General features: G+C 41.0%; 1 protein-coding gene across 2 annotated transcripts; it reads right to left on the minus strand.

Annotated features, from left to right (window-relative positions):
- Nucleotides 1-2,251: 2,251 nt before the first annotated feature.
- HAO2 (hydroxyacid oxidase 2) lies at nt 2,252-10,148 on the minus strand. 2 transcript variants are annotated; one of them, XM_032207632.1, is made up of 7 exons: nt 10,018-10,148; nt 9,366-9,517; nt 8,268-8,551; nt 7,684-7,899; nt 5,770-5,928; nt 3,635-3,704; nt 2,252-2,307 (listed from the first exon to the last, which is right to left on the minus strand). In XM_032207632.1, the coding sequence occupies exons 1-7, from the start codon at nt 10,146-10,148 to the stop codon at nt 2,252-2,254; spliced, it is 1,068 nt and encodes a 355-aa protein (XP_032063523.1). The 2 variants fall into 2 exon arrangements, with proteins under 2 accessions (XP_032063523.1, XP_032063524.1); XM_032207633.1 differs by lacking the exon at nt 7,684-7,899.
- Between the last annotated feature and the right edge of the window lie 16,309 nt (nt 10,149-26,457).

Consider the following 26,457-nt stretch of genomic DNA (forward strand, 5'->3'; position numbering starts at 1 on the left):
CTCTTTTGCTGCCCAGCATACCTCAGCCATTTTGTGCAGCCCTAAAGTAGCATATAAGCAGTAGCTGTCTGAACTTAAAAATTACTTTAAAGAAAGCAAGAAGCCATATCTCTTTCCAGGTATTTTTAACATTACATTGCATGTTTAAAGGAGAGACACATTATATGTTTTCATTTGTAGTTTACCTAGACTTTTTAAAAAGACTTGATTAAGCCTGAGTAGTTAAATCAGTTAAACTCTTTACTGAGATTCAGCTTATTTCCAGTTGCACTGGCCCAATTCCCCATTGATTTACATAACACATTTATAACAAAGACCAAATGTCCACACAGGAATTTCAGCCATTGTAGATGAATTCTGTTTATGGCTTTACTTGGAGAGCATTACACAAAGATTAAAATCCAAGCGTTGTTAAGCTCCTCCTAGGCAGAAGAATTTAGAGTAAACACATCTTTAGTGGATTACGTTGTAGCTGCAGCATTTGGATAAGCAAAAAATGGTGAAAAGCACCTTTTTGGTACTCCAGAGGCTAAAGCTGATCACAAAAAAAGCACAAAAATAGGTTCCAATGCTATTTCTAAAAAGGAAGCATGCAACCCCCTCCACAAGTGCCTGGTAGGAATGTATGTATAAGGCTTCAAACATAGCCTGGCAGCACAGAGCCAGACAATGCTGAAGTGGTGCCAGCGCAGGGTACTCCCCTACTCCCCACCACCTGTGGCTGTGGTGCTTATGAAGCAGAATGCTCTGCTTACCCAAGGCTAGCTGCCCCCTGCCAGATGGGAGGAGGGTACTTCTGCTCACGCTGCAGCCTATGGCACAGACAAGCCCCAGTGGACATTAACCAACAACATCATCTGACTTCTGCCCTGTCTGCCCCTTCTCTGCCTCACCTCTGCTCTCCAGTGGCTCCCCCAGCTCTGGGCAGCAGCTTTCTTCCTCACTCCCTTCTCCAGGCTGGAGCACAGAAAGTGGCTCTGGTGCTCCCATGAACCTTCCCAGACTGGAATGGGAAGAGAGCATGGAGAGAGCAGAGCAGGTGGCTGTCTTCTGGCAGGCTGGAAAACCAGGAACACAACCATCCTGAGTCAATGTTTTCTCCTTAGCGCTGCCAAACCGCCACAAAAAAAACACTCTCCCCAAGCAATCTTTCCTGTCTGTGTTGCATAAAGATATCAGCAGGAGGTAGCAGCCTATTTGGGGAGGCTGGAGAGGGAGGCTGTGGCTGCTTTTCATATATCTGCAAAGGTCCGTGACACTGGAAGGCTCATGTTAGCTAGGGATATATAAAAATAATAGCCTAGATGAGGATTGAAATATTTCTGAAGAAAAATAATGGAGAAGGGGGGCTGGTAGAGACAACAATATGGTAAAAGGAGATGGAGTAAGGAAGAGAGAGGAGAAAAACTTGATGTCACTTAAAGAATGCTACAGAAAAGGAAACATCCATGTGGGAAAAAAAAAAAAAAAAGAAAAAAAAAAAACAAGAAAAATCTCCTGGTTGTTGTTATGAGAGACCACAGCACCAGCAGAGTTGTTTACGCACTGTCACAAACTGGCACCGTGCTCTGAAGATGCATGTGTCCTGACCACTGCTCGGATGAGTTTAGTCCACGTTAACCATGTAGTGAAGGAGGAGGTTCACTCTCTGGGAAGCACAGGGGATTGTTTTGGTTACTAGTGACTTCATTTCTCTGCATTTAGAAGCAGAGGACAAGACTCATCCCACCATAAAGGGGAGCTGAGGTGCCTGTTAGCTGATGCATTTTATTTCTGTATCTGCTCTGATTTCATCCTGGCAAACCCAGGCAATGGCAGGCATTGATTGTGATACTACCTGGAGCAGGAAAGTGTGTAGCTTCAGCTGCAGTCTGATGTGGTATGATGACCAAGTGGAAGAAGCAAGGGACATAGTTTTCCGCTAAGTCTTTCTGCCAGACAATAGATTTTGGAAGTAAGGCCCAACGCAGGTAATGCCAGAGAACAAACAGTTTAAATTACATGTATTTAAGCAAGTAACATTTATATGAAGTATTAAAGAATTCATTGGTGTCAAAAAAAAGGGGAGGGGGGGGGGAAACAGTGACCATTGCTAACACAGAGCCTTCCCTAATTGCTTCAGGAATTTCCTGAAGGCCTTCTCAGACATCTACATTCAACATTTGCATTTGCACCTCTTTTTCTCTCTTCAGTCTGTTTTGGAACCTCAGCTGTTGGCTGCTTCTCTTCAGAGAGCATTGCAGGAGGCTGTTTACAACTTTGAGAACTGAACCAGGTGCCGGCCAATTTCTGAGACGCTGGCACAGCCTGAAATAAATGGAGAAATTAAACATGTTGATGAGAGAGAAAGGTCTGTGGATGAAACTTCTCTGAGTCACAGCCCACAAGCCTAATCTTGTGTGAGCTGTGTGGGCCTAGGTTGACACCTCAGCAGTTCACACCCTGGAGCTCTGCTACACAATCACATCTCTGCCTTGAGGTTAGGCATCTGGCTTCCCACACAAGAAAAGTTAGACACTAGGAAAAAAAAAATCCTTATAACAATCAGAGTGGGGAAATATCTGATTCAGGCAGAAGTGAAAGGTGCACAAAAAGGACATAATGATGAGAGACCACCATGTGTCAAGTGACTGGAGATGGAGATTTGCAAGTACTGTTTCATTTGGTTAAATCTGAGTGGAATTTCACAGCCCTTCCAAAAAGCTCCCAACCTGCTGCTCTTGCCAAGTTCTATGCCCTTTTGCAAGTAAAGCATAAGAGCCTCTTGGAAAAACCCTTGTAGTAATCTTTACTAGAGAAAAAGTAACACAAAAAAAACCAGACTATTAAGAATTCCCCAATGGATTTCAGTTTCAGTCTCCTAGTCAGCATTGCTGTCCACCTGAGTTCATAGTCACTGGAGCATGAAAGTCTTTAAAACATTATTAGAAGTGTGATAGGACCCTTTGTTGATGTTTAAATACTTCTGCACTGGACCTGAATGCTGTACTTGTTCATGTAAGTAACTGGAGGCCAGACTGTACAAATCTGCTGCTCGGTGAGTGCTGTTCAAACGTGGCAGCTACAGGTGGGAGCACAGGTTAGAAACACAGGACTAGGAACAACACTTAAAGCTTGGAGGAGACACAAAGGCTTTTAATCATGTGGAATGCAGAGATCTGAACCTGTACCAATGAGCTGTATTCTGTGGTAGACAGAGAAAAATTCTGCATACAGTTTTTCTGAACTTTTCATGTGGGAAAAAAATATATATATATTTTACCCTAGTAAAAAATAAGATAAATATTGTAAAATGTTAATTTCCCAGTTTAACAGAAACTCCAATGTTTGCTCAGCTCTACTTAGTAGTTCTGCATTTCTTCGATTTAAATTGGGTCAGAAATCTTGCTTTAACCTACATTCTCCTTGCATTTTTCATTGCTGTGGCACTTGAAATGCAAATCAGTTTCACAGGAGACAAAGAATCACCTTAAATATAGCAACTGGATCCAGAACAATTCACATGGTTTCCTTCTTTGTTACCCATCCATCAGGCTTCTGATTTTAGATGGCTCGCACATGAAGCTCCAATCATATTCATAACCTCTGTATCACCAATTACCTCTGTAACCTGTATCACCTGCAAAATGCTTACCAGCTAAGGCCATTGACAAACGAAACTCATCATGAAGAATCTTCAAAACATCCTGAAGACCTTCTTCACCCTGCTCCAACAAAGAAAGCAGTCAGGGTAAAAGGAGCACTGGCACAGAACAATGCTGCAGGATGCTTGCACGGTGAGAGCTGGGACAGTCCCTCAAGTCAGTGCCAATTCCAGTCTCTCAAACAGATGAATGATTAAAATGATATGATGGATGTGCTTAGTTCATCACAGATTAATTTAGATGTTTTTCCTTTTGTGATACATCTGAACAGGGAAAGAAAACAAAGCTGTTTATCACTTCTGACATTTTCTAGCTGTAGTTTTTTTTTAGTTTTCAGTTAACCTCCGCCAGTGGGCTTGTTTTAAAATGTCAAGTCTTAAAATGCTGACACTATTTTATGAAGTAATGAGAGTTTTATATATGGTAAAGCTTTAAAAACTTTAGTATACTCAGATACAGGGCTGAATAAAATAGTATACTGTTCTTTTTCCTCCAAGCAATAACTCCAAGAAGCTCAAAATCCAATACATGTGATTTTGCTCTTACTGTAAAATAGTGGAAGATATTCTCTGTTTATTTTTTATTATTATTTTATTTATTTATTTATTTCTCGCAATGAAGTATGCTTTGGGTGCAGACAATGTCACTGCTTCCTCATGCCCTCCCTCTCTTGTATGCTAGAGTAATGCCACTGAAGCACATATCTAGGAATACCCTAAGATATATAATATCAAACACAGATGAACTAAAAAAAAAATCCTTCTCTCTGTTTTCAGTATGGAAAAAATGCAGACAAATCAAAGTGGCACCCTTTTCATGATAGGCCTATTTTCTGTGTGTATTGGCAAAAGAAACAGTGCTGCCATCTCTTCCAGATTTCTTGCAAGACTCAGGTGTTTTCTTGCTTAAAGCCATAGTACTCACATCACTGATTGAGTCTAAATTTTAAAGACACAAAATATATCTAGACCACAAAAATATTGTTTTTTCTTCTTGAGAAAAGCTTTAAAGTTGCAATCCAGAGGCTAAAAAGCAAAACCTTAGCAAGGAAAACAAAACAAAACAAAAAAAAAACCTTGTGTAATTACATTTTAATTTTAAATATTTTATGTTTACCTTCTGCATTAGAGGCCTGATTCATGATTCTACATCACTGCAATACACTAGGAGTCAAGAAGCTGCAAAACTGGAACTGAGACAGAAGTGGCACGCTTGGATACCTACAGGACTTGTGCTGTGCTCGATCTTGTTAAAAAGTTTTAAAAGTCAGTGGGATAGAGTTCCATATATATATTTCTAAAGAATTCATAATACCATTGTGAAACTGCTGTATCAAAATCATGTATTGTTTTTGAATAAGCTGACAGCAAATAAAATGTTCAGACTCATTTTTGTGGCAAATAAGCCCAAAATTTTCAAAAATTTCAATTTTCAAAAGCAGTGGTGGTCTGGACTCCCACAGTATTATAACACCAAGCTGCAACGTCAAGAAATCAGGGCCCACAAGACAATGTTATGAGCTTCAAAATCATATTTGAAATAATGAAATTCAGTGTTATTTTTAAATCAAATAAAATGCCTGGGTTTGATTCAGTTTGGGGTGGTTCCACATAAAATTCAGCAAAACAACAACAAAAAAAATGCTTAAGATTCCTCACTGGTGAAAACTGTCTCTGTGAGACTGTTAAATAACACCAATGGAGTCTTGGAGAGTGTGTTAAGAAAGCACACACCCTGGGGTGGTTCAGCCTGGAGAAAAAGAGGCTCAGAGAGGATCTTATCAGTGTCTATAACTATCTGAAGGAAGGATGCAGTGAAGACAGAGCCAGGCTAATTTTATTGGTGCCCAGTGCCTGGACAAGAAGCAGTGGGCACAAACTGGAACACAAGAGGTTCTGTCTGAACATGAGGAAGCATTTATTTACCGTATGGGTGATGGAGGACTGGCATAGATTGCCCAGAGAAGTTGTAGAATCCCCCACCATGGAGATCTTCAAAAGCCACCTGGGCATGGTCCTGGGCAACCTGCTTGAGCAGGGTGGTTGAACCAGATGGCCTCCAGAGGGCCCTGCCAACCTCAACCATTGTGTGATTTTGTGATACAGACTCAAACCTCCTTACTCACCTTGTAAGCCAGACCCCATAAAGCTGGTCGTCCAATAAAGACACATTTTGCTCCCAGTGCCAACGCTTTTAATACATCACTTCCTTTCCGTATTCCACCATCTAAATAGACTTCGATTCTGCCTTGTACTGCCTCCACAACTTCAATCAGAGCATCAATCTGCAAAGAAACAGCCACTCACAACTTGGGATCAGCTTTTGATTGCAAGACAAAAAGGAGATAACCCACATAAACAGAAAGGTATACAACACTTTAATAGCATAAGTTCTCAAAATGAAACCAAACAATTAGTCATGAATAGCTTGGTATCAAAAGTTGCACAACATAGTGCATCTTCATGCTCTAGTTGCCAGGTAGTCAGTTCTACATGTATTTTCCAATGTTTTCCTTACATTGATATTCTTTCCAGCACTTCTGATAAGTGAAAAAGAAGTATTTTCACTTGCTTTCTGATTAAATTTTGAAAGACTTTAAAAATAAATTTCATTGTAAATAATACTTTAATTTGAGACAATGATGAAAGATAGGTGTTTGTAAAAAGGATGTCAAACTTCTCCTTGCTACTGTCCAAATTGCCAAACTCACATTTCAGCGCAGTCCTAGTGACCACCTGTTGAAAGCCTCCTCAAGCCCCATAAAGCAGCTATGAAAGATTTAATTTGCTATGCAATACAGCCAACATATCATTTCCTCCAGGCTAAGTCTCTTGATTCCCTGAGGTCTTTTCTACAGCACACAGCATAGTGACAGGTTGGCAGTGCAGGGCAGTACCATGCAGAGACGCTGGCTCTGGTCCCAAGATCAGTAGAACTGGTGGCATGACATTGCACTAGACCTAATTAACCCTCCTTCGTAGCAAACTCAAAGATCTCATTTCTACAATCGCTTACACTCTCTTGCGTGTTTTTCATCATCTTAGGGAGAGAAGCTGTAACTAAGATAACTAAATAGATTTTTCCAAATGGTCATAAATTTTTTCAGAATTTCAGGCTGAAAATTTTGGGGCTGAAATTTTTCAGGAGTAGCTCACCAAGAGCAGTGACAATAGCTTCTTCTGCCAGGTTTGTACCAGAGGGGTGACAGGGCTGAATTAAGTATCTATTGTTTTGTCTCTGTATGTAAAGAAGCTTTACATAGATGCCATTTCCATTATTATGCCTTTAGCATTTAGAATTATTTATTTATTTATTTTTGTCACCTTTGACATAGAAGAGAATTCCCTGGTGTCAATTTTTATTTTATTGAGGAAAACAGAGAAGAGAAAATCCATAAAAACATGATAGTATGCAATAAAGACATATAAACAATGAACAATTGGAAAAATGGAGATCAAATTAAAGCAGTGAAATACATACATGTTAAACAACCCGTTATTTTTTTGTACAGATTAAAAAGTGGAGGAATTTTTCTTCAGATACGTTATTCTTTCTTCAGGCTTATGAAAGTCAATGAATTCCCATTTAGATTTGAGTCTGTGAATATGCAAGCACATCTCTCACTAAATCTAGCTGCACTGTTTGTGCATGTTTTGGCAGAGGTTTAAAATGAGAGTACATTATACTCTCATTTGTACATTTTTGGTCCAGAGCTTCATTTTATTTCTGCTGCAGTGCACAAAGAATATGTGTGCACTGCACCAGCTAATGAATAAAACTTTCATTAAATTGGCCAGTAGTTCTGCTTCAGCAATGTGAGTTCAGTGCTCCCAAGACACTGAGAAAATACTTGAGTGGGCAGCCCATGCCAAGGCATGCATCTTACCATTTTAAAGCTAAAGTACATCTGCACACATCCACAGCCATGCAACAAACACACAAGTCTGCCAGAAGCATATATGCAAAGACGTGTGTACAGATACCCAGGGCAGCACAAATGTCCATACAATACTCTTGGGATATTTGTTTTCACACTTACAGTGGCAGGTCCTCCATCCAGCTGCCTTCCGCCATGATTGGACACAATAATTCCTTGAGCTCCATGCCTCACTGCCAGCTCTGCGTCTTCTTTTGTCAAGATGCCTTTGATGATGATAGGCAGGCGAGTCAGGCTCTGCAGCCAGTAAATATCGTTCCAGGTGACTGAAGGATCCAAGCTGTTGGGTGGCAGTCCGTACTCGGAACAGTCATCTCCCTGTAGCCATAGGACAGCAAAAAAACTCATCTAAGCTGTAACAATACAGAGACTTGAAGTCTTTTCCTTCCCTCCCTGGAGGAGATGCGTGAAACTTGCTAGCAATCACATTCATCAGCTCCTTAAAGCATGTATCTCTGGATGACAATAATAATGGGGATGGAAATCAGTGACTCTAAGGAAGCTGTACTGGGATGTTAAAACCAGAAGCCAGGCTGGCAGAAGGTCAAGCCAGAATGCTGCAGAAACAGGAGGGGAGAAGATACGCTTTGGACTCAGCAGATGCCAAAGCAGCAGTTACCTGGTGGTTCTGTCGCATGTGGTGCACACCAGTACAGTGAATGAAAGAACGAGATCATTTTACCAACCTCAAAGGCTCCCTCCAAGTTCTTCAGCTTCATGTGGGGAGGAAGCCGGAAACCATTACGGACATCATCACGTCTTTTGCCTGTGTAGGGCAGATCTGCGGTGAGGACAAGGCCCTGGAAGCCCAAGGCCTCAGCCCGTTGGACCAGCTGCTGAGAAACTGCCCTGTTGCGGTGGATGTAGAGCTGGAACCATCGGAAGCCCCCAGGGGCGGCTGCGGAGATCTCCTCCAGCGTGCAGGTGGAGTACGTGCTGGCAATGTAGCAGGTGTTCATGGCATTGGCCGCTTTGGGAGGTATGGAAAAATAATCACAAAAAAGGTCACTTGAACAGTCCCACCAGACAATGGGTGTGATTTTTTTTATACATTGTTTACAGAGAACACCTGAACTCTTGTTGTATGTATATCCTACCAAACACAGAACACTGTGAGTTGGCCAGTACACCTCAGGGCTTACAACCGGCTGTATTTGCCTTATGCTGTTGCAGGGCCATGGCTAAGGAATTCAGGTAAATTGCCAACTGTTGCTTTCATTTTGGAAATAGCGTTTTAAAAACCACTAAATATCAGCGTTTCACTACCACTTCCTCACAGGAATGCATGGTCTAATGCTTTCAATGTACACAGAAATGCACACAGGAAAAAAGATATTTCTAGGGGTCAGCTCTCCAAGTTTAACAAATGATTAGGCAAGAGAGGTTCTGTTTTTCTCCAAGCACATTTGTGTCCTTTCTAGAGGCTATGGCATTGAGGAACTGTGTGGTTCTTTGGCGTAACTCAGAAATGGCGTCTACGGTCTCTGTCTAAGTTTGCAGCAGCTCCCATGGGGCTGATCTGGTGTTACTAGCAGCTGGAGAAGTATAGCAATATACAGCTTCCCATGCACTCTGTGTCACCAGACCCAAGTGGGTTATCCACACAACGTGATGGGTCATCCACAAACAGGCTGTCAGAAGGTTTGCCTCTTTGAGCCTGGACACTTTGCTCAGTCACACTTCAAATTATCCTAATGGCTTCTCTGCTGCAGAGCTGGAAAAACATTTTTATCTTTTTTTCCACAAACTACTTTTTGGTACAAAACAGCAAAGCAGAAGAGTACCTCTGGCTGTGCTTTTCTCTCCATCAGGCCATGCTAGCTGGTGGAAGCCAGTGGGGGCAATTCCTACAGGAAAGCTGATTTCAGTCCCCAGGAGTTTAGTCCTTGTGTCCATCACAGATACGTCCCGCAGCATACGTGGCCGGAAATGAATTCTGCAAGGCAATAGCAATAAAACACCTTTCAAGATAGTAGTTGTCCCATATCTTTTTGGCTTTTGAAGCTGCATGGAAACTAGGTCTTCATATGCCTATTGCAATGCAGGAATCTGAGCCAATAAAGAAAACAACATATAAAAAGACTCTTTATCTTTTTTTTTTTTTTTTTCTTTCAGAGGTCAGTTCAGCCAGCAGTTCGGCCACTTCCACCTAACACTAATCCTATACTCCTGCTCATTGTCCACAATACTTCATTTCTACACTTCCCATTTCAGCTTACCATGCTTTATATCACCTGTTCTCCTATTGTCCATCCCACAGGTTACTTCTACTTGTAGCCCAGTGTCAGGTTTCTGTCTTCCACTCTACCATTTGCAGCATTTTCCCCAAATCCCATACTACTTGTAGAGGCAAGGTGTTAGGAGCCCAAATACTTGCACACAAATATAGTTTAAAAGTTTCCAGCACAACACCCCTCCACTTCTTCCTTACATTACCTTTTATATGCCAGGATGTTTTCATCACGGGTGCTACACTCATCTGCTCCAGCTGCAAAAAAATCCCAAGCAATCTTGGGTAAATACTTTTTAGCATGAGCTTCAAAGTCTGACAAACACACCATAGCCATTGCAGAGAGATTCTCTGGGAACCCTGAAGAAAAGAATAACATCGAGTGGAAATTAGATCCATGAACTGTCACTCTCTCTTCCAGGGTTCTCTAAGGGCATTTAAAGCAAACTTTGAACCCCTTGTAGAAGAGTTGCTGAGATGTTGTCTCAGTCTAGGTGGCCCAACCTGTTCTTGAGACTATTTTCTGAGAGTGTCCCAGTCAGTTTCCAACTCCAAAGTGCAGTCAGCACAGCACACAACACCATGGTAAATAGCTTACAGCTGATAGATACCCAAACAGCATTATATATCCGGGGTGACTGTAAGCAATAATCAAAACATGGTTATATGCTGTGCCATGCACAGTGGGCTTTTGTGCGGTGCCATAAGCTTCTCCTTGCCACTTGATGTCCTGTGCCAGACACATCCCTGGGAGGTGACAGATATCATGTAGCACATGTTGGTCTGCAATATGTTTGGCTGACTTATATATACCCAGTGACCACAGTATTTAGAAAACACTCCAGTGGGGAATAAAGAGCATGACAGAGGCAGCTCTTATATCAGGGTAATCTTGAGGTAATAGTGCTTCACTTGACACTGGTCCCTGAGCACATTTAATTTATCTGCGTAGCTTCCTAAATGTCCTGTACTTGTGTCCCAAAATATTGACAAGGCTGCCCCTCATACAAATTTAGAGTCTGAAGGGCAGTGTGAGGAGCTTGCTCTGATTCCTTCTGAAATATAAGTCCAAAATGACATAAATCCCTGCTTAGCTGTCAGAGAATCATGGCAGAGTTAGCAAAAATAAGGGATATTTGGAGGTTATCTAATCCAACCTCAGACTTAAAAGAACTTGTAAAAACACATCCAAGTCATCAGGATTCAACTGCTTGCTGAACTTGGTCTTTAATATATTCTGTCTCCCATACGAACAAATTACACCATTGATACTTATTTGGGTATTTCCTAAAATTTCAAGTCTTGATCTTGCAAGTTTGATGACCTCAAGAAGTTCCACCAGAATTAGAGAAGCTAAGGGAAGACTGGTGTTTTGCCTCTTGAGATTCCTCTTGAATCAGAACTTCTTTCCAACATCAGTTTCTCCTTAATCAGGCTATGATTACCCAATGTGAATAACTATTTCATCTGACCTCAGGCAAATTTTGCCATTCATCTTCTGCCCTAGTATAATGAAAACTGGAAGATGCAGCCAAAAAAAGTAGGAAAGTAGGAAGAAGCTTGCATCTCTGTATCTCTCTTTATTCTGTCTTAATGAACAAAAGCCTGAAGAGGATACTTTAGGTCCTCTGCTATTTTAAGACACAGCAGTCATTTAATTCGATCACAAATTCCATCTTAAAACTATTTGAATTATTTATTCCACCAATTCTCCTCAAAGGTTGTCCCATAAAATCATTCACTGGATAGTCCCTTAGGACAGCTCCCTAACTGAACCATTACTTACGGAGTTCCTTTTCTGAATTCAAGCCCATAAAATTCAGAAGCAAGTAAAGAGTCTGCATCTAACATACTCTGGCATGAACACATCATAAAACTATGTCCAAACTGTTAGTGCAAGCCATTGTCAAGGCCAGAGTTGGGGAAAAACACAAAATATTTTCTATACATCTTCAGTTCTCTATTTTAACAAATATCTTCTGGGTGTTTACATTGCATACTACAGCACTAATATACACTAAAAAAGGACCATAGAAAATTTGGACAAACTATGTCCAAATAGTTTGGACAGAAAACACTGACAAAAAGCAAATTCCAAAACATGAAACATGATTCTAAGAACTACCCTCAATCTTTCAGGGAATAGATGTGACATTGTGTGACCCAGATGTCTAATCAAACCAACATAAATGCTGACTATCAAATGCCTGCACTTACATACTTGTGATCCAGCCAGGTCTAAAAACTATGCAAATTAATGTTTTAGCAAACCGTGCCCATGTGTGAGGAAACATACAAAACACAGACAAAATCAATTTGCTAAATTGTTTGTTGCAATTCCTTCAGTGGGTCTGATTAAAATAGGTATTTTTCAAGGTATATGAAAGCATAAAGTTTTAAAACAGCTGTGGTTTTTGGTCTAATTTCTCTACAAATGTACAGGAAGAAGTAAATACCCTAGTTTTCAGGATTAGCCTCCCACAGCAGATTAGCAGGGGTTTCAAGCTTCACCAAAACCAGTCCCATGTTTCTGATGTTGTACACTTCTGACACAGATAAACACATAGGTTATGTACACAAATCCAACCTGTCAAATTGCAGACATGGATATGTCTCTCTAACTGAGATGCCTGGAAAATTAGGACTCCGTTCTCTGCTAGCAAAGAGCTAAGGATGAGGGAATCATTTGAAGACAAAGAGGAAGCGTGACTTACTTCTTCAGCGTTGTTTTGTCTACCCTGGCAGGCATTAGGTAGAAGGTGGTAAAAATATCCCAAGCCCACTCTGTATGTCTTCATGACATCAACCATAGTTGACAGCACAAGTCTTCATATACCATATATCATGATATACCATAAAACACAGACCATGACTTTTGCTTCTCCTACTGTTAGGAAGGCCAAAGTCAGGAAGTGCAAAAAGATAAACTAAGTCCTTTAATGGTAGAATAAATTGTAATTTTAATTAATCCAGACCCAGTCCTCATTATCTCACAGTTCAGACCTCAGTTTAGACTTACGTTGGATTCTAGGAAGAGCAGCAGGAGGTAAGATCCTCTGTTTCAAGACAGCTTATAAACAGGATGCAGAGAAGGTCTTTTCACTGAGTACTATTTTTTCTGCAGTCAATAAGCAACCACAAGAGATTAAAGCTCAATCCTGCAATAAACTTTGTACTGTTTGTGTAACACTAACTTTGTTTGGCTATTAGATCATTAGAAGGTCCTTCCAAAAAACGCTTCACCTAGTCAACCAAGCAATTGCTTGGGACACAGCACTGGAGCTGTGCTCTTTGGCAGTGGCTGAAGGCTGCACATTCACCCCCAGGGAAGCAAATTTTTTTTCTGGGGTTTGATTGAAACACTAAATTAGCCTGTCAGAAGGGATGAGAGAGGTTCAGTCACGTGCTGGCAGTGTCCTCTGTCGCATGTTCTACATGTTCTGCTGATGTTACAGGCAATAGGAGGGGAGGTGAAAGGACATTTCCCATGGGGAAAATTCAGTCTGTTGAAAACGTGGTAGCCCTACCAGGAAGTCTTCATGTTATCTCACCTTTGTGCAGGTCACTGAGGGAAACTAATGGGTCTGAAAAAAAAAAAAAAAAAAAGCCTTTTAGGTTTGTTGTGTGTTTCCACTCCATGGACAACCAAACCATTTCCTTCAAGCCTGTTGGTAACTTACTGCTGCTGTATGTGCTACAAGTCCCACCAAAAAGATGATCCGCAGACTGTGTGAGTTCTTCCAGCCCACAGCTACAGAGCCTTGAATATTTACCACCGTGTGTGGAGGAGACATTTTTTACTTCCTACAGTGTATGAACAAGTAAAGTAGCCTTTGTATTCTGCCATTTTTTTAAGGATTATGAGTGCTTTTGTGGTCCACCTGCTCTCCCCCTGGCCTTGCAGATTTCCTCCTTTGGCTCCCCACCCAGCCACCTCCCAGGAGCACTATCTGTCCTCTCCCTTTCCTGTGCCTGGGAACTGGTGAGACTTCTCTGTGCTTCCCACCATTTCCCCTGCTAAGCATTACAAACTGGCTCTGAGGTGCCAACAGATTTATGATATTGATTTAAATTTGCAAGATATGAAAAGTAAATACTGGACAGTTTTACTTGCCCTTTGTTGTTTTTTAGCCTTTAGGCTTCAAGTTTTCAATTCTTCCAAGCAAGTCAGAGAGCTTGAAACTTATATTTTTACTAACTGAAAATTGAGATATTTTCCCTATAAACATGTGATACCAGGTGCAGAAGGTGAGGCAGAAACTTGTGAAAACATTCCTGGAGTTTTACCAGCCATCTTGTCCTCCCAGCCCAAGCAACACAGCTGAGGCAGTGAGTGAGACAAAGGGCTGGGGAGAACTGGAAACTGAATAGCACTGCTGCTTCGGGACCTGCTATACAAGAGGCTGCTTGGGTCTAGGACTGCAGATCTTAGTTCCTGACAACATAAATACTAGGTCATTGACATCATCTTTGTAGCTGCAGTGAACATCTATTCTCCTCTTAGATGTATTCATGAAGTTCTTCCCAAAATCTACCAGGCATGATCATCTAGACCATCATCTTTTAAAGGTTTTTAAAATTCTGCCTTCAGAGCTTGTTACCTGCTGACAGCACTGTGAAGCTAGCTTCTGGTATTCAGCTATCCATATGCTTGTCACAAATGAGACAAGGTATGCACATTCAGCTTAGTGCCAATGAGCATCTTGGTTCACTTTCCTGCCCAGGAAAAATCCATTCAGCATGACTTCTGAAGAAAAGATCAAAACACCCTCTCTGTCTGCAATACACAGAGAGGAAAAAAAAAAAAAAATCCTGGGAAGAAAAATCCTGTACTCTTCTCCCCTCTAGATGTCAGCTTTGGGTCATATATATCAATTTATGCCAGTAATAAAAAGAGACCATCAGTCCTTGATGCCCTGCCAGGCACAACGTCCTTAAAACTGATACTATCACATCACACGAGTGCCTGCTAATAGGCTTGGAAATCTTTGTTCTCAATGTTTTATTCTTAGCATTTTCTGGTGCACAGAATAGCAATAAATGTAGCTATATCTAGTCTGGCCTGATCTTCACTTCAGACTACAAGTTATCTGCAGGGTCCTCTGTCACATCTGTCATTATGCTACTTCAGGGATGCACACTGCGGCCAACTCACCAAACAATAAAGTTCACAGTTTCTTGGTTATCATAATTTTACATGAATTAAAGATAGGCTGTGACTATTGTAGTTTGGATCAGGAGAAGGACAAGATCTCTGCTTTAGTGCTGTGGCTTTTAGGAGACTTTATATCTACATATATTCCCTTCTTTCAGCAAAATAGCAATTATTTCTTGTTCCATAAGTAGTATTTTCTCTGATACATCTGAATTAGCTGGTGAAGCTCTAATGTTCTAAGGAAATCAAAGTCTGCTACAGAGATAATATCTAATAATGGAGCTCCTATATAATTGCAAAAAGTGGACAGGTTTTAAAGTACTGGATCCTTTTTCATTGGAGTTCAATAAAAGACTTTAAAAGACTATTTTGCTGAAAGCTTTCCTTTTTGCTTTCTTCTGAGAAGTGAAGAAAATATAGGTAATACACATCTGGTCTAGTATTGCAGGTAGAGTGTCAAACAGTCAACAGCAAAAGCTTGATTTGTCCATAGTTCTGCACAGCTGGGGTTTTGCAGTTGCTTACTTTTCATACTAAGATAGTCAAAGGCTCATGAGTCCAAACACAGAGATCCTGTGTAAATGCTCTAGTTCCTGTTACAATCACGACGCTCATTACTCTGGCTGGTAATATTTGTTTGCTTTCCACCGATGGCAAATCGCCACGGCTCAAGCTGACATCTATCTCACTGACACATCCACTAGTGATGGGTTCAGTTCAGGACTTTACAACACTCAGTGAAGAATCTGCTAAAGGATAAAGGAGAAAATAACTATAAGCAATGTAAACCAGAACACAATGCAGTTTGCATATAGTCACTACTGATTTTCCTTATCAGATGTGTTTCTTGGGCATATGCCCCGTGTTTGGAAGGAAAGCTGTTACTCCTTGCACGTCAGTCGTGCAAGAAAGTTCTCCCATAATTAAATATTTAAATAGCCACCCTTCTATTATAGTTGTAGATGGCCATGAATCTTGTATTTAACCTTGCCTAACACTTTTGATTATAAGATCCAGTTTTCAGTTGCTTATAATTGTGTCATATTTTAAACATTCAAGGCTGAAATTTTCTTTCTTCAGTCTCTCTATTGGGCTGAATTTTTGGAGGAACATTTCACTTGAAAGACGGTCAGCAACTTCCAAGGATGAGGTTAGGGAAAAATATGGTGGTTGGCCCATGCTGAAAATGTCCTACAGTGGTTTCACAGCAGAACTTAGGCAGCTCGGTGCTTCATGCAGGGGCTTGAAATTAGCAGGAGCTGATTCCGGGGGGCATCAGCCTGTACTTGCTGTCTGTATGAAAAACCAACCAGATCTGGGCTAACTGTAAATCACTGTGCTCTGCCTGCACATGCTCAGCAGAGCTTGCCTGAAATCCAGATGTTATTTTTGCTGAGGACTTGTCTAGGACAGAGCGTGCTTCCGCTCAGGGCCAAAGGAACACAAAAAGCCTCTCCATCCCCAAGCAGAGGACTGAGAGCTGCTGCCCCCATGCCACCTGTGCTTGTGTTCAGCCTTATGTTGCTCTGGAGGGGAGGAGAGGTGAAACAAAATGGCTCAAAACTGAGTTGCAGGACAGCACCTGGGGACAGACCAGTTGGGATGGGGCAGAGGGAACAAAGCAAGGGACGGAGCAGATGGGAGTAAAATAGGATGGGAACAGGGCAGGATGACAGGATTTCAGGGGGACAGAAGAATGCAGAGAAAGGACAAATTTAGGGATGAGGCAGAAGGGGACAGCCTATTACACACTGAGCAGAAAGTGTTCTAGGAGGCCACCAAATATTTGGCTGTTCTTTCTGTAACCACCTCTGTCTCCAAAACCCAGAAGAGCGCTTGATTTATTCTCAGCATTACTCTGCAGAACAGCAAATAGCTACAAGGCCCTTTGGGAAAATATGTCTCATCTACCCCCAGTGTTAAATGCTCAAAAAGGAAAAGTGTTTCCTGCTAGTAGACGACTTCATTAGCTCATGCGGCCAGGCTCTGTGCTGTGTGCCTGGAAACCCAACCATATAAAGTCTCGCATCTCCTGTGCACTGTTACATGTAATACAACATAACTTCTGAGCTTTTCTTTCTTGCTTACCTAATGTGCTGCTATGTCACCTGCTTTTCCCCATAAGATAGCTGCACCTTAATTTGACAGCTGCACCAGCTTTAGAGAAGGTCTGAAGTACATCAGGTGTAACACCAGGTGTAAACCATGCAGTAGGGAGCACCAAGCAAAGATCTGCTGTACCAGGGACAACACGGCACAGCACAGTGAAAAGGCAAGATGCAAAAGTAGATTGAGTCTGGAAAGAAATGCTGAGGCTAGTAATCCACAGCCAGTAACACTAGTAATTGGCTAGTACTGACTAGTAATTCACAGCCGCTAATGCCAGTGATTCTGTGTCAGCACAGCTCCTCTGCTTCGTAGGTGAGCATTCGGAGTTGTTCTTGAGATTCCCAGGGCACTGGTCTTAACCTCTGTGCTCGGGGTTCCTGTATGAAAAGTGCAAGATATGATTTTGTTGCACTGATTCAGGAATATTATTTTTTGAATGGGCTCTGCAAGTGCTAGTAGGCTTAGATTGCCTTACATCAGGCAATTCAAATTCATGGATGTGTTGGGAAGACAGTGCCTCATGGGATCCTATCCCATTTGGCTCATGCTGCCACTATGGCCCTGGAGCTGTAATGCCTTCTTTTTCTCCTAGAGAGTTCAGATCAGAAAAACAATGATCCTTTTCCCTTGTGAGGTCCAGGGATCCTTTCTGCCCTCTGACAAAGAGAAGGGAATCAAACATGGTGGACTTTCCAAATTGTGAGGTTTATCTCCAACTTCATCCCAACCCAAGATGCAGCAGGACAATTCCTTTGGGGAGAAGGAGTCTACTCCTCCTCATGCACCGCATTTGTCTTGTACTCCTTGGACACAGCAGATCCTGGGAGGAGCACAGTGTACCCTGCCACCCCAAACTGGAGCAGGGGCTGCAGATGTCATAACTGGTGGCTACTCTGCTGGGACTGGAAACAGCCTGTGATTCGGAAAGCTATGGGATGCGGTGAGTAGCTCTCAACACAAGTGCAATCTGGACCCATGCTATTTTCCTCCCTTCTCTTAGAGTGTTCTCAGCTTGCTAGTGTAATCATTGCTTTAAGAAGACCAAACCAAGGAGCCATCCATCTGCCTTAATCTTACTACACCTCTAGATTCTTTCAGTAGCCTAATTTCTGTGATGTGCCTTTCTTTCACCTCATCTTTACCCTTTCTCTTCATGTTTTACACTCCCACAAAAACTGGGAGAAATCAGGAGCATGCTCCTGGGGTCCTATTGTGAAAGCCTCTTTCCTTGCATGTCTTTAAGCAAGGAAGGTCTGGCGTGCTTTGTGGCACCAAAAAGACACAGTGCAGTCTTTTCACCAGATAACCACTCTCCATAAAGATAGTGGAGTTGCACACTGACAAAACTCTTCACCATCAGTGATGGAATCAAACCAAAAGGGCATTTGGTTGGGATGAGAGATTGTGTCAGGATTTGATGTAGGATTTGATGTAGGACATGCTTACCATTGTGTGAGGAGTCGCGGGCTGCAGGAGGCAGGGTGGGAGTGTACAAGCAGGGTCACAGACTGAACACACAACCATATGAAACGATTTCAGAAAGTGGTTCAAGAGTCATTTAAGTATTGCTGGGAACTGCCTAAGGAAGGAGGACAATGTCTTTCTGTTCTCAGTATGAATACATACAGCACTGCTCATCTCAGACACATATCTAAGACTACTTTCAAGCAAATAACCACACAAATAAAGGCTAGTGAAGCACAACCTGAAGTATGTATGTAAAATAAGGATAAGGTTTTAACATCAGCAAGAGTAGCGCTTGAGAACAGCAGATGCTGTTTCCCAGAACACCCTTTGGTCCTCACAAGCTGCTGCCAAAGCTGCCTCCAAAGACACTGAGCTCACACAAGGTGGGGCAGCAGAGGAGCTCAGGCATGACTCAGCCTTGAGTTTTCCTCTTGATTTCCATGGGCGGCTGTCCCTGAAGCCAGAGAGTCAGAGGCAGCTGGATATGACATTAACCATGTCACGCCCTTATGTAGGGTTGGCTACAGATTATTTTATTACTTTATCCATAACCTTACCTGGCCCAATAGGCCAGCTATGATTGTGTAGACATCTAACCTTTCTCTTCCTTCTTCTTCATCATTTATTTTTTTTAATACAGTGGTACTGTCAGTGGAAGAAGCTGCTCACTCAAATCCACAGAGCACAATAAAAGTGGAAACAAGAAGCACCTGGGAGTTGCACCTACCTGAGAGGAAGAACAACCTGGGCCTGGTGCCCGAATTCTACCTTACAAACTGGGCAAAAGACTCCCAAGTTAAACCTGCAGTGTTAGTGAAGCTGCCATCTGACCATGTGGGAATCAATGATGACTGTCTTTATATGCCTTTGTATAACCATCATAGAAGAATATAGAAATAGAGCTGAGAGGAGGCCAGAGAAGCCTGAAATAGGAAAAGCCCAAACCTGTGCTGGTTTCCGCTGGTGGAGATTCCACATCTTCCAAAGTAATCTTATTTCAGTGCTTTATTAGACTTAACACAAGAAAGATCATTGCTGGGCATCCCCTTCTTTGTTTCTTTCCCTGATCAAGTTATGCAAGTTCCTGCAGCCTTTCCTCAAGAACCGTGTTTTCTATACTTGTCTCCTGTGGATTCTTCAGGTATTCCACATCCTCCCTTAATTAAAGCACCAGAAACTGGACATGATCCCCCAGCTGAGTCATCTGCTGCTCTTATCTAGATCAGAAAAGAAGGAATATGCCAACACTCTTGTTTATTCAGCTGCGATGGTAGAAAAATATTTTTCTATTAATTACTCAGCAGTATGTTCCTTACTCATTCTGTCAGAGGTACCATCTCATCCTGAGATAAAGGAAGGAGTCAAACCATTTTGTTCATCTCTTCCAGACAAAATAGTCTCATCATTTTTGCTTACTCATACCCTCACTAAAGTTAAGATACATCTTTCTGCTGTTCTCCCCTATCCACAGTTCCTGTCACAGAAGCATATAGATTTGATATGATTTGTTCTTGATAGACCCATACTGGTTGTCACTCACCTTGTAGTTAACTTCTGAAGGCTCAACGATTGCTTCCTCTGCCCCCTCATAATTTGAAAAAATAGTAAGAGGCAATACATTTGTACAATCTCTGTACTCCATGATTCCTCAAAGATGACAGCTAATAGTTCTGGCATTGCTTCAGACGCTTCTCTTAGTATCCTAGGAGGAATTTCATCAAGTCCAGCTGATTTGAAAACATCCAACATATCTAACTCTCTGCCATGATACTGCTTGGTCTGGCAGCAAATTGAAAACATTCTCAGACATTCTTAGCAAAATGAAGGCCCTAGATAGAATTCTGTAACAAAAATATTCCCTTACCACATGAAAAAAAAAAAAAAAAAAAAAAAAAGGAGTTGGAAAAGCCAACAGGTATGGAAAAGCCCAGATTCAGCAGGACTTACCCTTATGAACTAAAAATGGGCAAGTTCTGAATCCTCAAAGAAAGCATAATAAAAGAATACACAAGTAATTCAACAGGGAATGGAAAGCAAGCATATTATTTTTTTATATGAGGTGCCAAGAAAAGAAGCAAAGCATTGGTACACTCATTTCTACATGATGTTTGAAATCTAAGAAATAATATTAAGAACCAAAAAGTCTCATCCAAAATGCAGACACTGTTACACCCAGCATATTAGAAACTTTGGGAGAGGAAGACAGTCAGCTGGACACTAATATGGAGGTACAAACTACACAGTAAAGATAAACTATGCCAGCAGCAGAGCAGTGATCTGCCTTTCTGAAAGCTTAGCATCACATTGAATTTTTCAGCTAAGCAACTCAACGAGTAACATAGTATTTATAAAGATTGAAATTCCAGGGCTAAGTATGAAGAATATAGGCACAGAATCACAGAATTGTCTAGGTTGGAAGAGACCTCAAGATCATCGAGTCCAACCTCTGACCTAACACTAACAAGTCCTCCACTAAACCATATCGCTAAGTTGTACAGTAGATAATGTTACTGACACAGGACAGGACAAGAAAATGCCTTGTATTTGATAAGCTGAAGGAGATCACACTGGCAGTGTGGTAAGGAAATACAGTAGTAATGGGAGACTTCAACTGCCCTGCTGTAGATTGACAAATATTATACTAGGACATGAAACAGAGACAACATTTTTGGACTCTGTTAGCAATTATTTAATGGAGCAGATGGTTAGAGAGCCCACAGGAGCAAATGCAGCCCTCAGTTTTGTACTGACAAATGTGCATGATCTGGTTCTAGCCCTTCCAATGGAAACACCACTCTGTGACCATGACCACAGAGAACTTAGAGTCACCAGCTCAAGCGGAGAACCACAGGCCAAATACTCCCCTGTCATTGTGCTAAACTTCAAGAAAAGCTATGCAAGAAATGAGGAATCTTGTTAAAAAGAAGCTGGAAAGGTCAGCAGAGAGGATCAAATCCTAACAGCAGCATGGAAACTACTGAAGAACACCAGACTGGTAGCATAACACCGCTGCGCATGACCTATTGAGAAAGGCCGGAGAATGGATTAAAGGAGGCCAGCACGTATAAACAGCCAAGTAAGCAAGTTTATTAGCAGTATGAAGGCATTTTTCAAAAAGATGTCTATTGTATCCAAGCAAATAAAACGAAATGAATCATGCAGTCTGGCAAATAAAAAGCAAAATGCTCATTAGGAAAGCTAAAAAGGATTTTGAGGAGCACTAGTTAAAAGAATTAAAACTAGTACTAAGCCCTTTGTCAAAAATGTCAGGAGCAAAAAACCTGCTAGGGACTCTGTATGGCCAAGCATAACTCAGAGACAGTGAAGCCTCAGAGATAGTGAAGCTAAATTAATTATTGGCATTGCTCCTCATTTGGAAGAAATGGGGGAATTGTATGTAAACTGGGAAAATGCAAAGGATGTCTGAAATTGAAGTAATTGGGGATGAGATTATGTTTCAAATAGACAAACTGAACACTAACAGATGGTACCTACCAGAAATCAAGGATGAAAATGCTGAGTTACTAATGACAGTGTGCAACCTTCCAGTTAAAACCTCTCTGGAACCTGAAGACTGAAAGGTTTCATACATGAAGTTGATCTTTAAAACAATTTCCAGGGACATCCAAGGTAACACGTTTTATGTTTCGTACTATTTTTTCAGCTTCAGGAGACCAGAATGTGTATACATGAGAGGGGAACTTTTACTCTTTGCAAATCATGAGTGCTCAGTTGAGAATTCACTGATATGTAAAGAAATACAATATATTTCAAAAGAGTCAAAATGGCTTGCATACAGATAAGTCCTTCCTGAGATGCCTCCTTGGCATTTGTTGAAAGCATCAGCAGCAGACAGACGAATGTGGACAGAATCTGTCTTGAAAAGTCCCTTGTAAAGTCTGCTAAGTACACTGAATAGCCAAAGTACAAAAAGGAAAAATTCTAAGAAAGTATTAATTAAAATAAAGAAAATGGAGTGTAGGGATAAACAGTCATTGTCCAGTCTGAAGAATTTCACCAGCAGAGCTGCACAAAGGTCTGTGCTGGACCTATGTTCAACAATACTCATAAATGATCTGAAGCAGAGTGAGCTGTCAGATGACACTAGCCGATGGTACGAGATATTCAAGTTAGTGAGGATGAAGGCAGACTGTGAAGAAACATACATGTAGAGGGGTTTTTGAAGACTAAGTAATGAACAAATAAATTGGCAGGTGAAACTCAGAGCAGATAAGTAGAAAACAATGCACTTGAGAGAAAGTCCCCACTTCTCATGTTGATTTATGACCCCATGGTGACCATTGCCACTAAGGAAGGAAACATGAAGGTAAAATGTCATGAAGACATTAGCTATGTGCTCTGGAGCAATTAAAATGCTAGTCAGAAGTTGGGAGCTAGTAAGAAAGCGAGAACAAAACAGTAAATAACATCATGCTTATGTATAAGCCCATGGTTAGCCCCAAGCTTGAATCTGTGTGCAATTCTATTCTACCATCTCAAAACTTCACATAAAGGCTACAAAGATGATCAAAAGTATGGAATGACTTCTGTAAGAGGAATGACTCAGTAGACCAGAACATTTCTGCCAGGAAAAGAAAAGATGTTGCGAGAGGTCTACAAAAGCCTGAATGAAGTGTTGATGATGCATTATGATAGATGTTGCTTCCAACTCAAGAACTAGGGACTACAAAATGATGCTAGCAGGAACCAGGTTCACAAACAACCAAAAAAGAAGTGGTTTTCATTCAAGTAATAAAGCGGTGGAGTACTCTGCCTGAGGATGTTATGGATATGAAAAACATCCTTGTGTTCAAGGAAACACTAGACAATGTTTGGAAGTGCACTGCATTGGAGGATATTAAACAGGGAAAAATATTGGGATGAGGAAATCTCTGGAGCTAAATTTGTTTGAAGATTAGGAGAGTATCATTCATGCTTCACCTTTTCTTACCTTTCTGCAGGCATTTGCAATGGCCACTGTTGAAGAAAACTACCAGGCTACATGGATCTTTGATCAAAACCACAACAGCAGTTCTCATGTGCATCTTTCTTACATAGTAGTTTGAGTGACCAGTCTAAGCTGTTCATCATAGCTACTTTAAAGCCAGGGGCAACAAAGAACATAAGGGTCATCTCCTACTTTATCTACACAATATCAGAGGTCCCTTTGCATTCAGTTTCTTCAGTGTACCTTCATAGCCTAAGTATGAAGTAGAAAGTACTGAGCTGTATTCTCTCTAAATAGACTTTCAAGCTCTCTTCTATTCTGGGGTTTTGAATAAATGGAAATGTAAAGATTCTTTACAAACATGAGCTGCAAAAACAGTTACCATTTCACAGCTTGTTCCTTAAATAATGAAAAACACTGCGACAGTTTAGAGCTGTGTGGGCACATCCACACTTCTCTGATAAGCCTGCATTAGGATCAGTTTTGCTATTCAGCCTGCACTTCTAGTTCAATTTCATTACTGATTATGCCAAGCTGTTACCAATGCAGTTCCAGTCTTAGACTCCCTTCTACCTTACCATCCATCTCCCTCTTGATTTAAATCTTCCTTTTTTCTTCATATTTATGCAGTGTTTATTCAAAAAAAAAAAAAAAAAAAAAAAAGGCTGTTAAATATATATACTTTCACACTATCCAACAATATTAAATTTACAGCCCTGAAGGAACAGCAGGAATTCCTTGGTTTTAGTTGCTTGCTTTAATAGATTTGCTTTATTGAAAGGTCATGAATTGCTCCATTTGGCCAACTTCCTGATAGATTACTAAAGAATTCTTTAGCTTGTAGTATCTAGTACAATGAGAAATTTGAATGACTGTAACATTTTGAGTGTGGTTTGATTTTTTTTTTTTACATGCACCATTTATTTCTCATCAATTTGTTTTGGGGCAAGTGAAAGCTCAGGGAAAAAAAGGAATCAGTCTTCCTTAACCAAAGGAAAAAAAAATAAATCAGTCTTCCTTAACTAAGGGAGGCTTAACTTTCTTAACATCCTTAACTTTCCTTCTGGTGAAATTGTGGAGAGTAGGAACAGAATGAATTTCTTTTCATTTCCTCATTGGGAATATTAAACACAATACAGCTAATTTGTCTGTGAATTAAATTTCCAGCTTTTTTCAGCTCTTTAGTGTTGCTCTTATCTTTTATTTCACTGTATCAGGGGAAGATGCAGTACTGTGCTAGCTAAGGTATAGTGGAGGGAGAAAAGCTTTGCCTTGTGGTTTCTTTTTCTAGCATTGAATTTCTCTAACAAAGACAGGTATGTACAGAAAGTAGTAAATGTAGTTGCTCTAGGAATCAATTGCTTAACAGTCTTCTCAGCCTACCAAAAACAAACAAACAAACAAACAAAAAAAAAAACCCTCTTAGGTGTACAAACTTAAAATGAGTCTTTCTGATGGAAATTCTTGTATTTCTAATTAGGGTTCTTCCTCAATTTACTGTGTGCATAACATAGATTTCAAGCACGTCATTTATGCTGGCTCCTCTCAGCCAGATATGTCTACAACAGTAGCTTTAAAACCAGCTTCTCTGAAAGCATTTCCACTCAGATTTGGAGCCACAGATAGGTTTGGCTTTAGGGCAGAAAAGTTTGGGGCTAAAAGTTCTTTGCTGTACCTAGATAGCCCCTAGCACGTTCATCCCTGTTCTCTCTAGTGGCGATGCCAGTATTATCCCACAATCAAGCAGCTGTCCTGATGAATAGAATTATTTCTTTAGAGCAAAAACTTTAAAGAGCAAGCAGGTTTTGATCTAGCAGACCAGCCTCTCTGCTTGCACATTAGAACCCACTGAAAGTCCCACACATTCATCTTCTCTGCCTTTCTCTGCTCAGAGGGCTTTTTAACTGTTTAATGTCTTTTCCGACTGTGTTGCTTTTGAAGCTCGAAATTCTACTGTTGCCCTGTTAGTTTGGAGGTTGGTTGGAAACACTGCTTACTTGTTGGCTACTGCATTGCTCTCCTGCTTACTTTTCCTCCAGGAAGGCCAATTCTTTCCCCAGTGAAAGCATTATAACCTCAAGTATAGTAAATCATCTCACTAATAATGTCACCATAAAATTATTATATCTCATTATTCTTAATTGCTTCACAGTGTTTCCACATTTTCCCCAAGCTCCTTGCTGGAGAGAAGAGGATATACAGCCTTTCTTTTAGCAGAATTAAGGATGCACTCCAAGAGAGACCCTAGGGTAAATTTTAGTGAAACCAAGATCCATTTTTGTCTCTATATCCCAAGTTTGGGCTGCATTTTTTACATGCAGCAGACTGGACATTTAACACATTTATAACAAGTTTAACAGTCATTTTCTGCAGCACTGTTGGAGAATTCACAGAAGTCATAACTGGCACCTGAGGTAAATGCTTAATGAAGGTGTTCCTAGAGTCCCCTACCCACAGCTAGAATATATATATACACTGAGAAGGCATCCATCCTCGTCAGCAAGACCACGGTTTGGCAAGGAACACTAAACCATCAGTACATCAGACCACAATCTATACAAGCACTTCATATAGAAGGACAGTTTTAATGAAGTGGTGGAGGAGAGAAAGAAAGGAAGGAATTAGCAACTTGCCAAAATAACAAGCACTGTGTATGTACCACTGGGGAATTTTCATGGGGAATGGATATGAGCCCCAGCATAAACAGATCCAGAGAGGAGTCAGGAATTCAACTGAAGGGCACATCCTGCCAAAATGGGTCCCCTGGGGCTAAAATTGCTGCAGGAGACGTAGAGAATTTTAGCTTCACAAATCATGTAGGGCGAAGAAAATCAGCTTTAAGAAGCTGCTGGCTGGTCTGCCCTAAAGCCAACACACCCAAAGTTCTATCCAGTCTATGAGATGGAAACTGATGCAGTACTAGTGGATGATCTGCTGGAAAAATAGAGAGAGCACAGGTCCATCCTC

This window comes from Aythya fuligula, chromosome 1, assembly GCF_009819795.1.
Source record: "Aythya fuligula isolate bAytFul2 chromosome 1, bAytFul2.pri, whole genome shotgun sequence".
Classification (NCBI taxonomy): domain Eukaryota; kingdom Metazoa; phylum Chordata; class Aves; order Anseriformes; family Anatidae; genus Aythya; species Aythya fuligula.